General features: G+C 39.7%; 2 protein-coding genes across 2 annotated transcripts; one reads left to right on the top strand and one right to left on the bottom strand.

The window, feature by feature from the left end:
• Window positions 1-410: 410 nt before the first annotated feature.
• pdcd2l (programmed cell death 2-like) lies at window positions 411-2,792 on the bottom strand. Its single transcript, XM_074676977.1, has 2 exons — window positions 1,926-2,792; window positions 411-1,808 (listed from the first exon to the last, which is right to left on the bottom strand). The coding sequence occupies exons 1-2, from the start codon at window positions 2,398-2,400 to the stop codon at window positions 1,201-1,203; spliced, it is 1,083 nt and encodes a 360-aa protein (XP_074533078.1). The 5' UTR covers window positions 2,401-2,792; the 3' UTR covers window positions 411-1,200.
• Window positions 2,793-2,827: 35 nt separating this feature from the next.
• Window positions 2,828-13,887, top strand: LOC141796080 (E3 ubiquitin-protein ligase AMFR-like). Its single transcript, XM_074676976.1, has 13 exons — window positions 2,828-3,581; window positions 3,731-3,823; window positions 3,978-4,142; window positions 4,339-4,491; window positions 4,614-4,654; window positions 4,741-4,873; window positions 5,122-5,255; window positions 5,459-5,569; window positions 5,978-6,174; window positions 6,385-6,488; window positions 7,320-7,454; window positions 7,633-7,895; window positions 11,204-13,887. Exons 1-13 carry the CDS (start codon window positions 3,312-3,314, stop codon window positions 11,352-11,354), a joined length of 1,950 nt encoding a protein of 649 aa, XP_074533077.1. The 5' UTR covers window positions 2,828-3,311; the 3' UTR covers window positions 11,355-13,887.
• The last annotated feature ends 602 nt before the right edge of the window (window positions 13,888-14,489 follow it).

The following is a 14,489-nucleotide window of genomic DNA, read 5'->3' as shown; positions in this document are numbered from 1 at the left end:
GGACTTTTTGTGTGCAGACACCGAGTTATAGGCGTGTTTCAAAGGTTGAAGTAAAAAGACAAGAAAACAAAAATATGTTCTGTGCTTTCATAAATAATGTGTGCGTTATAAAATACTTTATTTTCAATAAATTGTCTGGATGTCAGAAAAAAAACACTTTGTCACACATTTCAAACATCTGCACTTACACTTCTCCAATTCTCTCAGGGAGGTCAAAGGTCAGAGTGGTCAAGCAGTCGGAGCCATAAGTAAATATTTATCTGAGGTCTAAATTTTCCTTTTTTTAATGTCTTTTTGCAGCTGCTTCAGGCTTGCAGTTTTATTATTTTTACTCTAATTTTAGTCTTTTTTGTTTCTTTTACCTTGGCCCTGTTCCCTTTTTATAGCGCAGCTTACATTAACTAAGGCATGCATGTTTTTTATTATCTCCATTTCCCCTGATTTTAAGTAATTTAAATAGTTTTCTTAAGATGTTGACTTTATGATTTATCTCACAATACAGAGTTTTATTACAAGAGGTTGAGGGCCATATTATGATATATATCATAACAGATATTATTTTATGGTTAGGCCACTTAAAATCATCATTTTACCTTAGATTTTACTTAAATGTCAGAATTCTGAGATTGCATCATTTATTCAAAAACTTCTTCCTCCTCTCCTCTGCACTTTTATTTCCTTATTTGTGAAGCTTTACTTTGCTACATAAGAGGATTAAGACAGAAGAAATGTTTTTGTTGTTTGGAGCCACCATCTTTTGTTTCTTTTTTTTCCTACAGGCAATTTTTAGGTTTCTAGTTTTTGCTATTTCAATTCAAAGATTAAAAATCAGAATTTTAACCTTTCCTCAAATTCTGAGTCCAACGATTTTACTTGCCTAACCTCCAGATCTTATCAGTATTTCTAATCTTCTTCTGTAAATTTAAGTGTTAAGCTTTCGTCATCCCCCAGCATCCACTGCCTTGTTTCTCTGACCTCTCTGGTTCAAAGTTTGAAAACTTTCTTCTCCCTCAACACATCCAGCACTAACACAGTTCAGCGCTGGCGTCTTTTTTCCTGACAGTAGATAAAGTTCATATTTAGCAATTTTGAGCTCCAGAAACCCAGATGTAGTCATTTTGAATACTGTTTCTGATAGACAAATTTCAGTTTCTTTGGCATCTTTCTCTGGATCTAAGAGCACAGCTTGAACCTGTTGGGTCATTTAAAGAGCTGCTGGTCTGGGTCGCTCTGGACGAAGCAGAACTCCTCCACAGCTGATCCGGAGCCAGCAGTCCAGCAGCTTTTTGTGCAGGTGTAAACCAACACTGTCCCAAACTCCAGATCTGTCTCTGCACCACCATCCCTCTTCTGAAGCAGACTAACCAGAGCAGGCATCAGCTGCAGCTCAAACGTCCTCAATCCTCCACAGCAGCTGCACGCTGACACCGCCTGAGCAAAGTTGGCAGGCGGCTCAGAGATGAAGAGCGGCGTCCCTCCTCGACAGTACCGCAGGATCTGCTGAGGACACAGAGAGATCTGCTTCATGAACCTGGAAAAGATGGCGTCTCCATGTCGAGCTTTCGTCTTCTCGTACTTCTCCTCCCCGCCTCCTTGGCCCTCGCCCTCCTCCAGCTCTCCCACTGCCATGCCTTCTCTCTTTTCGTACTCCTTTAGCAGTTTCTTGGCGTGTCTCAGATCATCGTCCTCCTCACAGAGATCTGACTCATCTACCACACTGATAAAGAACGAGCGGAGGACAAGAGTTCCCTCCTGAGGCTCTGACAAACTGAGATCCTGAAGCTGATTGCTGACGTCGACTTCAGGAGCTGCAAATAGGGGAAAAAAACACAAAGCAGAAAAAATGATGCTATTTGGTTGATTTGGGATATAATTTAAGGTCTGTCCTATTTTTCTCAGCATGATAAAGAAGTATATTTAATTACCTTGTGCCTCAGGAGCTGCTACCACCTTTTGAACCTCCTTAACACCTCCTCCTCCCCATCCATCCTCCTCTTCCTCCATCCCCCAGTCATCAGCGGTCTCACACCAGTCAGTGGCCGCCAGAGGAGCCTCTTGAGGCGGATTAGGCAGGCTGGTTGTCCCGGCTGCCTCCGCTTCTAAACACTGAGAGCGGAGCACCCTCCAAGTCCCTGACTTACCGCTGCATTCCACACCTGGGCACGCGAACAGGTGGAGAACTCTGTGGTAGGGGGAGGACTCCAGAGGGCAGTACACCTGCACCACATGGACTAACGGGGCTCCACAGACCCCACAGCGGGGAGACTGCCGAGAGATGACCGGTAACCAGTCCGGCTGACCTCCAACTTTGTTGGTCAGGTATGAGGACTGGTACCGTTTAGGGTCCAGCTCTCCATCACACACACCTATGAGGGTCGGCTCCTGAGCTCGTGAAGCCATCACTCACATGTTGGGAACACCGACCGGAAGATAACATTGGGTGTCATGGTGCAACTCAAAAATATTTCCGCCAGCTGATGGGAATTTGAGGCCTTACACAAGAAGACACAGCGTCTTGAAAAGTTAAACACAGATACATATCTGCGAATTTAGCTGTTAACGGTACAACGTACAGGGACGTAGCGAAGTGGTCTACGTGTTACTTGTTCATCGAACGTAAACTAGATTGAGAAAGGTTCCTACTGGAACCTTACATTCCAGGAACATTAGCAAATTCTTTGAATATGAAGTTATAGTTTTCAGGAAAACTAACAAACAAATAAAAAAGTAGCTCGTATCGTCCTTTCTAGTTATTCTCTATCTTGTCCGATATCCGTGTCTCTCTTGGTCCACGTATAGCAACCAGTCCGTTAGATGGCAGTACAGCACAGTGTACCAACTGCCGATTTAATCCATCAAAGAAGAACACAAAAACAAGCTGAGCGAAGCTAAACGGATTTATTCTTCAAAGCGGGACTTTAAACTCTGTATATTTGATGTTTCGACATTTGGAATGAAAAGAAACCCGTGAAACTATTAGTTAATTTCTACTCTACTTACTTTTATTAACTATGACTCTTGTGAGTAATGGTAAATCGAAGATTTGTTAGCAGTGAAGCTAACGTTACTACTATGAGAGTAACGTTAGCGTTGAATGTTGACAGCTGCTTTGACAGAAACAAAACAGGAGGAATAGGAAAGGAAGCCTTCTCATAATATTAGTTATCTTACTATATATTTGACATGCGTATCTGTTGAAGAGGCTTTACGGCTTCAGATTATGTTTACTCATTGTAAACAAGGCGTCGTTGTTGTTATGTAATAGTTTAAATCACCCTGATCAGTTGTACACCGGACTCTGCTCCACCACCATGCCTTTCGTCTTCTTGGAGCGGTTCCCCTGGCCCAGTTTGCAGGCCTACACAGCCCTAAGTGCTGCCTTGTTAGCAGGGACCGTCCTGACTGTCTGCTCCCCGGACTCCCGCCCGCAGTCTAACCCGGAGGAGACTCCAGGTGACCCGGTCCACATCTCCAGGATCAGCCGGTACATGAGGGACGGAGGAGGGTTTGAGAGTGCAGGATATGGAGATGTAGCTGCAGATGTGCTGCTGTACCTGCTGACTGACAGTGTCTTTGTTTGGGTGAGTAAAAAAATTGCCCCTTTTCACCTTTTTAATTTCTTATTCTCTGTTTTTTATTAAGTTGTAGCACCATGCAGGTTGCTGCATGCAAGTTGTAGCATCATCATGTTATTCTGAGCTGCTGTCCTCCTGTGTCTCTCTGTGTACAGGTGATGGTGAACACAGCCTGTTGTATCTTGTTGCTGATTGCCAAACTCATCCAGTGTGTTGTTTTCGGGCCACTCCGTGTCAGTGAGAAACAGGTTGGTGTTTACATTTATACTGATAACAGTCTAAGAATCAGATTTCTCTTTATTTTTCTGTGTAATTTTGCTTTTTAACATTTCTTAAAGCCTGTGAGATCAAGCGAAACCTGTAGGGTAAAATAAATTTACCTAATTTTTGTTGCCTTTGCAGCACCTGAAGGACAAATTCTGGAACTTCATCTTCTACAAGTTCATCTTTGTGTTTGGTGTACTGAACGTCCAGACGGTGGACGAAGTGGTGATGTGGTGGCTCTGGTTTGCCGTTCTGGTCTTCCTTCATCTCCTGGTTCAGCTCTGCAAGGACCGCTTTGAATATGTAATGCTTCTGAAATCTTACACACATCTAAGACCTCCTTTTGATATTAAGGGAAGAGTACAAAGTTGCCTTTTTGACTGCAGGAACTCTCCTTAGAACTAGAGGAACTCAGTGTTAAATTGCAGAAAGTTTTATTCCTGGGTAGTTAAACTCCCTGTTTGTGTTAAAAGATTTTCTCTTGCATGTTTCCCCACAGCTCTCCTTCTCCCCGACCACTCCCATGTCGAGCCATGCCCGGGTGCTGCTGCTGTTGGTGGTGCTGCTGCTGTGCTGCGGGGGTTTAGCGACTCTCTGCAGTCGCCTGGCTCGTAGTCAAGGCCGTCACACCGCCGCCTTCATGGCAGCAGAGGTGGGAAAATATCTGTCATACAAACCAAGACCTCTGTAAGACCTCTGAATAAAATAATATATATATTTTTTTGGACTAAACCAGTTTGAATGTATCCATGTGATCTTCTTTCTGTGTTTCAGTGCATGTTGGTGACTGTCAGGACCACACACGTCATGTTTCGGTAAGTTGACACTCAAGATCTCCCTCTCCCTTTTTGTAGGAGCTTTTATTCTGACAGTCTTTGAGCTTGTTTCCTGTTTCCTGCAGGTACTCCATCCACCTCTGGGACATGAACCAGGAGGGCAGCTGGGACAATAAATCCTCCTACGTTTACTACACCGACCTACTGATGGAGCTGCTCTTACTGGGCCTCGACCTGCTGCATCACATCCACATGTTGGTCAGTTATGGAAAAATTTAATTAATTTTCCTGACCTGATGAGTTTTATTCACACATTGAGTTCATCTTCAGTCACTTCTCCAAACCAAGTCATCACATTTTTGTTGAAAAAATGAACCTCAGCCTTGAATTCCAGGAGGTAGAACTATGAATTATGAAGCTCATCCATCCTGTTAAACACTGTGTCTCTCTTTAACACCAGCTGTTTGCTACTTCCTGTTGTCATTTCCTCCTCTCATTTCTCTCAGCTCTTCAGTAACATCTGGCTCTCCATGGCGAGTCTGGTGATCTTCATGCAGCTTCGCTTCCTGGTCCAGGAGGTTCAGAAGAGAATAAGACGACACCAGAACTACCTGCGAGTCCTCCACAACATGGAAACTCGGTCAGTATCACAGCAGAGAACAAGAAATATTTGAAAAGCTCAAACCAGCAGATGTCTGCAAGTTTTTTCTCAAGTTTCTACAAAAAAATCTACTTTTAATGACGATAACAGTCTGAAAGTGATCCAACCCTTTCATGACAAACATCATAAGTAATTAGCAAAGCCTCTTTACGCTCTTTAAAGTGACATTTCATCTTTTCCAGATTCTCTGTGGCATCAAATGATGAGCTGGCAGCCAACAACGATGACTGTGCGATCTGCTGGGATGTGATGAGTTCAGCTCGGAAGCTGCCCTGTGGTCACCTCTTCCACAGGTCGGTACACATCACTGTTTGTAGAGACAGTTTGATTGATTGGTTTGTCTAATCCTGGCCTTTCAAACACTAACGCTACCTTTAAATTCTTAGGGATAGATAAATTACGGGTCGGTGGAAAGTCTTGGAACTTCTTCAGTTGATTTAACAAAGTCTAACAATGAAAAGTTTTCACTTTGAGGAAAAAAGGTGTAACAGCCCAGACTTCTTGCAGAAATCTTACTTGGGACAAATTTATGTTAAGTAACAAGTTCACCTTTTTGCCACCCTGAAAGTTTCAGGAAGTTATTCAGGCACCCTGTGTTTGAATGCATCTTGAGTCGCTAACTGAGAACATAATAACACACAAAGGAAGAATATCAGGTGAATGCTCCCTTCATGAGTCACTGAGTATTTTCACGTCCTCAGCTCATGTCTTCGCTCCTGGCTGGAACAGGACACGTCATGTCCAACGTGTCGCATGTCCCTGAACATCGGGGAAGGAGCTGAAGGACCTGCAGAACGGGAGAACAGAGAACAGGCTGCTGCTGAAAACATGGCTGCTGGCCCTGGGGTCGACGCTCGGCAGCACCTCAACCAGCTTAACCACTTCTTCCACTTTGATGGTGAGATTTTATGTGGACAGGAAGAGTATTCTGCACTTTTTAAACTGTCGGAAATTAAGTCCCTGATAAGATTGAAAGCTTAATCATTTTGTTGAGTAGAGGGAGAAGAGGAGAAATTGATGACGGACCAAGGCCTCGTTTATAGACAATATTTCACCCCAAAACACAAAAACGCAGAGTCTCTAACTTCTTCTTTTGGTTTGTTCACAGGTTCTCGTATTGCCAGCTGGTTGCCCAGTTTCTCAGTGGAAGTCATGGCAACCACCAACTTTTTGGGTGTTGCACCACCAAACCCTTCGCAGATCAACCCTTTGGTGAGTCAACAGAAGACTGTATCAGTGACAAAAAGTCTTGACGATAAACATCAATGACCTTTTTTTTATCCATGACAAAGACAAGAGGATGACAAGCTGAAAATACATCACTGATAAAAACTCTGCCCTGTATTTGTCTGAGGGAGCTGAGGAGTGCAGCATCAATTTCAGTGTTTTATAATAATAATAATGGATTTTACTTATAACACACTTTACATTTGCAGGCAAATCTCAAAGTGCACAAGAAGGAAAGATAAAAACAATAAAAACATTAATAAAGACAATTAAAAAAAAAACATAAAAAACCCAGTAAAAGCAGTCAGCAATAATTGTAATTGTTGTAAATTGTTTTTTGGTCGATCTCTGAGCATGGCTGGTGGAAAAAAGTTGCCAAACCTCCAATTCTGTAGATTTTCAACACGCAGCAACCAAAGACAATCTGCTTACGTGGGGGGAATAAACTGTATCTGTGATTTGGACGCACACTAGAGTAAAAAAACATGCTTTTTCAAATCCTGAACACAATTTTGTACCAAGACAAACAGCTTGAGAGATGCGCACATTAGAAGCGTCCAGAGTGAGATGTTGCAGATTTAAACACACCTTTTTTTAGAGGATGACTAAGTGACTAAAGTGTAATGACTTTTAAGACGAAAAAATAACTAAAAATGTTTTTGTTGACTTAAACTATAAAGCATACATGAGTAAAATGTGGCTCATAATGATGACCACAGACTGAGACAAAATCCAAATCAAACCCTGGACAGGAGGATGTCTGAAAGTGAAATGAACCCTTGTATTTTCTCACACAAACTTATGTCTGTGTCTCAGGCTCAGCAGATCCACGAGATGTTCCCTCAGGTTCCTCTTCAGCTCATCCTGCAGGACCTGGAGATCACCCGGTCCCTTGAGGTCACCACGGACAACATCCTGGAGGGGCGGATCCAGGCCAACGCTCTCCCCCTGGTCAGTTTCACAGAAAACTGAAACTTTGAGAGATTACGCTGGCAAAAACTTTGAGAGAAGGAAAAAAATGGTTAAAAACAGACCGAAGAAGTTTTGTTCTCTCCTGCCTTTCAGAGACTCAGATTTCTTCTATTTATCTTCATCCTGGTAATATTCTAAAACCCGTTTCCTTTCTCAGGTGTTCGATCATCCTCTCATCCAGGTAACTCCTCCCCCCGAGGATGACGTTGGAGCCAGCAGCGAGTCAGAGCAGGAAGAAGAAGACGAGACAGAGGATGAGGAAGAGGAGGAGGACAACGAAGAGGAAGATGAGGCGGAAGAAGAGAATGGGGTGGAAGAACGATCAGAGGAGAAGGTGGAGGTTCAGTTTTGTTCGTCAGCGGAGCAGAGACAGAACCTGCTGCTGCAGAGGAAGGAGGAGCTGCTGCAGCGAGCGCGCAGGTGAAGTAAAGTCTGAGATCAGTAAGATTCAAGATGTGGTTCACAATTTTAAAGAGCTTGTTCAGTACATTTTTGATCCAGTAAATCAATTTTTGGAGAGTTACAGATGAATGATCTTAACAAAGGAATGAACATCTTAGATACACAATTAAAATTTCAAAACAACATATTTTTCTTTTCTTTTTGGTGGAAAAGTTTTCTTTGCATTGACACAAATCTGTGTTTCCCCCCAGTGATCCCTGGGATTTTAATCTGCATACAGAGGTGATTATTCTGCTGTAGAACCAGGACAGAGCTCAGCCTGACGTCTCTGCATAATTAAACTGTTAAAATAAGCCCCCTCTCTGCACCAAAGACTCATTTTACATCCTCTTTCCCCCTGCTGGCTGCTTTAAAAGCCGTTCCTGTGGTTTCTAACTTGTTGTAACTCGGTCTCTGCTGCTGGGTTCACAGCTGCAGACGCTCATTATCTCCGACGCTGATGATCCTCTGAGCCCAGGCTCCATTAGTGAAACCACAGCAGCGTTTTTAAGAGACACACCAGAGAGTTTTTAGCCCATTTCATCAAATCACCTGCACTTTACATCACTGCGGAGCGTTTCTTTAAATCATGGCAGCAGTTAGTGGATTTATCTCTTCTCTCCTGGCAGCCGTTGGATTCACTTCACATCATTTTGTTGTTGCTTCACAGAGACGCGAGCGTGTGCAGAGATGAACATGCCGCTCCGTCACAGTTACCTCACATAAATGGAAGCTTTTATTTCACTTTAATGTCTGCTGGCGTTTAAATCTCCTCAAAATCTATTTTTATGGATCTTTTTACCCACATAGACGTTCACTCTCATATTCTACTTTATGGCTCCATCCATCATCTCCATCACAACAGTCGGGCTGTTTTCTTTCTTTCGTCTTTTTATTGTTTCCCAAAAGCTCACAAAGTTTTTATCTCTCCTTCAAAATCAGCTCTCTTTTATAGTTTGTTGCCTAATCTATTGTTATTATCAGTATTACATGGCAAAAGTAAAACAGGGTATTGATCATATAGTAAAGTTATACAGCCAATAAAAATGTGTTCAGACAAAATTAGATTCAGAAGAGAAACGGTGACATAAACACATCCATTAGTGATTATTCCCCCAAACATGGACATCAGAAATTGCCAGAAAAAAAACAAAATTTGGTTCCTCTGTTAAACCTTTCCAGAGAATGATAAAAATCAGACAAAATTAGGAATTTAATTTGTATTATGAATCACTTTGGTATCATCGGGTATTGTCTCATATCGTTATGTATCCGAGTAGTGTATCTGAGTATCGCTGAGTATCAGTACACATGGTTACATATCTTTTTGTTATGCATAATTTTGTAAAGTGACATATCATACGTATGTTTACGTATTTTATTGTCACAAAACTAACTGCAATAGGTTAAATAGATTCAATTAGCTCAAAACATATTTGAACTATTATTTTTTACTATTTAGTAGGGGTGGGGGAAAAATGAAAATCAGTGTATCGGGATTTTTTGTTTGGCAATATCAAAATCAGGATTCTTTTCAACAAATCTTTTTTTTTTTGCCTATCCAATTTTTCATTTCAGTCTTTGTTTAGAAACTGGATTGGAAAAAAGTTACCACTTTTCACCAGCAGAGGGCGAAATGTTTCTCTCTGACTCACGTGATGTGCATTTTATGGGAAAATATGGCTCCTGATATAGTCTGTAGATGTTATTATCATTATTTAACTTTGTGCCTGGTGTTGAAAAAGCAAACTAAAAATCACAAGACTCGATGAATCGCAATTTAAATCAACCCCCCCCCCCCCCCCCCCCAAAATAAATAAATAAATAAATAAATAAATAAAATAAAATAGAAAAATAAATAAGAATTAAAAATAAATAATAATAATAATAATAATAATAATAATAATAACAAAAATAAGATTAAATAAATAAATTAAATTAAATTAAATAAATACATAAATAAATAAATTAATTTGTATACAATCAAAACGCAGGAGTAGCATATTGTTCCAGCCCTGCTATTCAGTATTTTTAACACAGAAAACCTAGTGTGCAGCTTCACTTTCTCACTTTTTCGGCAAAATGTATTTCCAAAACCAAAAATTGGATCGGGACTCGGTATCAGCCGATACTCGATATTAAATTATCAGGATTATGGGCAAAAAATGCTAATGGGGACATCTTTATCACATAGCATGACTTATCGCTTCTTATCATCTTGTTACATATCATTACTAGGGATAATTATCTGGCCAACAACCGATCTTTTAAAAGCCTGACCTGCCAATACCGATTTTTATTTTTAATTTTTTATAACTGACAGCATATACCTTCAATGTTCCAATCTTATTTTATTGAAAATCATTGAACAATACTTGTGAAACAATAAAATCTTAATGTTTTAACTCAAACAACCAATTAAGTGTCCTGAGTTATAGGTTTCAGAGCAAGAAGCGACAATGGCTGGCTGTCAGACCTTCCTGGAGGAGGATAAAATCAGTTTCATATGTAAGGATGGGCCGATCACCAATCCTTGATCACCGATCACCGTTTCCCCAAAATTAAGAAATCGGCACCAATTGATCGGTGCATGTCTAGTCATTACGTATTATTTCTTACTAGATTGTTAGGTAATGGTATATAATATATCATCAGGTAACATATTGTTCAGTATCATTTAGGATTGTTATGTATGGTTTCATATAGCTTGGTCATGTCATTACGTATCGTTTCTTTCTGATACGTATAGTTCTGTTTTGAATCGTAAACTATGTTTCAAATAACACATTGTATCTCATCATATCGCTCTGCTATAAAATTTAACATACAGTATTGTATTTTATCATAACTTCAGTGCTCTTCCCTGTAACATGACACAATGTGACATTTAGTAACAGATTTAATTAATTAATTATTTGCCTAACACATCGTATGTTATCCCATCACATCACAGCTATTATATTGTATCATTGCCATCAAACTTTATTGCATCATCTGTATAATACTCTGTTGTGTTGCATTTTCCTTATTTTGGGTATTGTTTGGTTTTTAAGCTTCTTTCTTTCTATGGTTTTGCATCATTTCTTATCACTTATCATACATCTTGTTGCACCGTCTGTATTGTATTGAATCATATCACAATGCTGAGCAGTATGCCATCATATCGTGTCATATAACAGCTGTTTCTGGAAAGAAATGTTGCAGGAATTTGAAAGGTGATGGTTTTATGTTCAAATCTTACAGTTTGTATTTTTAACAATCATTCCTTTTTTTCCTCTCCTCTGCAGAGACTACCTAACCCGGAGTACCAGATCCAGCACAGAAAACCCAGACTCTTCCAACAACAACCCTTTGACCTTTGACCTTGTTACCCTGCGAAGAGAAATGCTAGCAGCAGCAGAATGGCGTCTTCAGATACAGCCTGACCCCGCCCCCTGAGCACGGACAGAAAGCTGGAGCAGCTTTTTCTCATATATATGTGTTTGTGCTGACTGTGAGCTGAGCTGCCGTGGTATCACCCACAAACCACTGGTCCCACTGCTTCTCCAGCTCCCACGCAGATGATATGCAAAGAAATAATACACCCGTGTTCAAAGAAAAGAAAGAAACATCAGAAAATTCACAAATGAACTGAGTGATGCCGCCTCAGACCGTCAGCCAGGTACTGGGCTGATCACTAGAGACGAGAAGTTTGCCCCTTGTCGGTGGAATAAAACCAAAAGTGTTATTTTAGGGGGATATCTGTGTGGAGTAAACCTGCTGCTCGCATCAGGGCGGCAGAAAAGGTGTCGGTTGAATGTTGTGGTTGTGTTAGATTGGACTGGAGAAGTAGCAGCTTGGTGCTCTGAAACCAAACTAATCCTAAGCCCCTTTCACACATGAACTGCTGATATTTTTCTTCTTCTCATGATCAACATTTTATTGATTATTCTGCCACCATCAAAAGTTAACAGGTAGAAATGTGGGAAATAATTACTGTAGTGCTTGTACATAAAGGTAGGGAGACAGGATTCATGACAGACTCTCTGAGCGTCTTCTATTCCTACACATGAGCTACAGATATTTTCTGGATAATTTTAGGACATTTAAGGCCTTAAAATTGCAAAATTGCTTTTCACACAAGGGCTGCAATGATTTTTTTTGTATTTTCAACAAATTGTTGCTGATGAGTTAGGAGATAACAAATTAGGTGCATCATTTTTTTTTTGTCCCAACAGTGTTAAAAAAAAGAAGTTTAGATAAAACTTGCCAAAAAGGGAGCCATCTCACATCTTTAACATCTCTGCACAGAGTTGTGCACACAAATAGCTGCCATGAGGTAAACCAAACGCAGTATTACAGCGGCTGCCGATAAAAAAAATGAGTTCTTAAACTTCAAAATTACTGTAGAGTCAGAAAATGAAAGGATAGCACAAATGGTGCCAGCAAAGAGCTACACATCTGCACAGAAACTGGACATTGCTGAATGTAATGGAAATCAATGCATGAGAAGACTTCCCTCTGAGAGATTAAAAAAATAAAATAAAATATTGCTATGTTTACATACCAGGGTGACTTATATCCCAGATTTTAAAGAAATTGTTTAGTTTGTTAAACATTCATGACCAGTAAATTCACGCAGCAGGATACTGTTCAAACTATGTTAATAAACAGGAGTGTTAATGTAGACTTGAAGATTGGGCTTTGGTGAAACCTGTGCAGTTGTCTCACTCCATGATCTTGTTCAAAAAATTGACTTTGTTACTCATAGTTTAACATGTTTTCTGTCTCTATTTTACAGCTTTAATCTCAAAATTCTATTGTTTTTTAAAGGTGGCTCATTGTACATTGTGCAGCAGATGTCATTTGTTGATGTTCCATGAAAACAATGATTACAGACACAACAGTAGAAAAGAAAAACAAACTGAGGTGTTTCAGATGTTTCAGTTTAAACCACCTGCATAGTGTTGGAAATTTTCAGAAGTGCGGTGCATGTGTGAAAGGGATTTCACTTCCTCCTGTTGTAGCTCCATGTAACACATCTTCTGTCAGAATCCACAGGAGTCATGTAGCATCAGAACAGGGGGTGGGTTTGAAGATAAAATCGGGGCTTGTGTGTGAAATAATTTTCAAACATATGAGAGTGTTTAGAGATGTGTTAGGAGCAATGAAATGGTCGGATATCAGAATTTGTTCCTAAAATCTTTGCGTGACTCTGCTTTGTTTGCTTTGGCTTGATTTTCTCCCCTCCACCTTATTTAAATCAGAATTTTCTGAGCTATGATTTTAACTCAAAGCTTTCAAGTATGAAAACTAAGACATAAATGTTTTGCCCTTTCTTTAGTTTGACTTATATTGAAGGGTCTTTCATTATCGGTAGAAGTCTCTAATCTAAAATCTGAACTCAAACGTTTATTTTTTCATGTCTCCTCAATCCTCTTCCACTTCAGTTAATGACTAGTTTCCATTTAATCCACCAGTTATTTATGTCATATACATTTAAAGATATTTGATCAGTTACAGACCCATGGTATTTCTGAAAATGATATTTATAATATTTATTTTCTGTTCTGAAAATAAGAAAATATTCTCATTGTTACAAATAATCCAATAATTGTAGATTTCATGCTTCAGTGTTACATTGTTACATTTTCAAACTGGTTGATGATGCTATATCCAGTCTGTGTTGTTGGATTATCACCGCATGAAAAGTCTGGTTTGAACTATTTGTTCAGTGTTCATGGTTCATGTTTTTCTTCTTTTTCTTTTTTTCTTGTTTTTTTTTTTTTTGCACGTCAGCACCTTTAAACAGCTCTTTTGTTTTGTCTGCTCTTCCTCATCTGGACTTTGCTGTTTACAGATTGTACAAATACTTTTACATTTTACAAAAGAAAAGATTACAGATACATGTTTTGTAAAGATGTTCAAAAGAAGAGTTTTGTAATTAAAAAAATAACGCTGATGGTAAGATATGAGCCTGAGATAATAAATTCATCATCATAACTTTTATTTCTAATCTCTGTGTCTTCTTTTCGGGGGATTGATGATGGTTTAATAAATGAGAGAAACAGCCTCCAGCCAGCAGGGGGCAGTCTCAGCTCACTAACCTGCAGCTGCTGAAGTAATGATGTTTATGTGAACCCAGGGATGAGTAAAATTGTTTTCTCCTTCAGTGTCTGTCACTCGCTTTGTCTCCCAGAAGAATTTCTGAGATTAAAATCACGGCAGGGAACTCAACATTATAATTTCTAATTACTTTAATTGTCATTATTACAGACGCTTCAGGGGAGAAATCTCTATCTCGTTTGTGAGACTGTGGCATGAAGCCCAGAGAAGATCTGAAAAACAGCACAATTAAAAAATCAGAACAAAAAGAAAAAGTATTTTAACACATAAATTGAGATATTTTTTTTACAGAAGTGGAAAGGAAAAGTGATAAATGCTTTATTCAACCCCAAAATCCCAAAGACTGGATGCTGCATAAAAGATTGATACAAACAGAATTAGATATCTTCATATAATTGTAACCCATTACATATGATGATGATGTTGAAGGTGCAGAGTGTAGAAGTTGGCAGCATTTTGCAGATTCAG

This window comes from Halichoeres trimaculatus, unplaced genomic scaffold (assembly GCF_033239565.1).
Source record: "Halichoeres trimaculatus isolate MK-OKI-2021-1 unplaced genomic scaffold, fHalTri1.1 fHalTri1_scaffold_10, whole genome shotgun sequence".
Lineage (NCBI taxonomy): Eukaryota > Metazoa > Chordata > Actinopteri > Labriformes > Labridae > Halichoeres > Halichoeres trimaculatus.
This window is presented reverse-complemented; position numbering and strand designations above follow the sequence as displayed.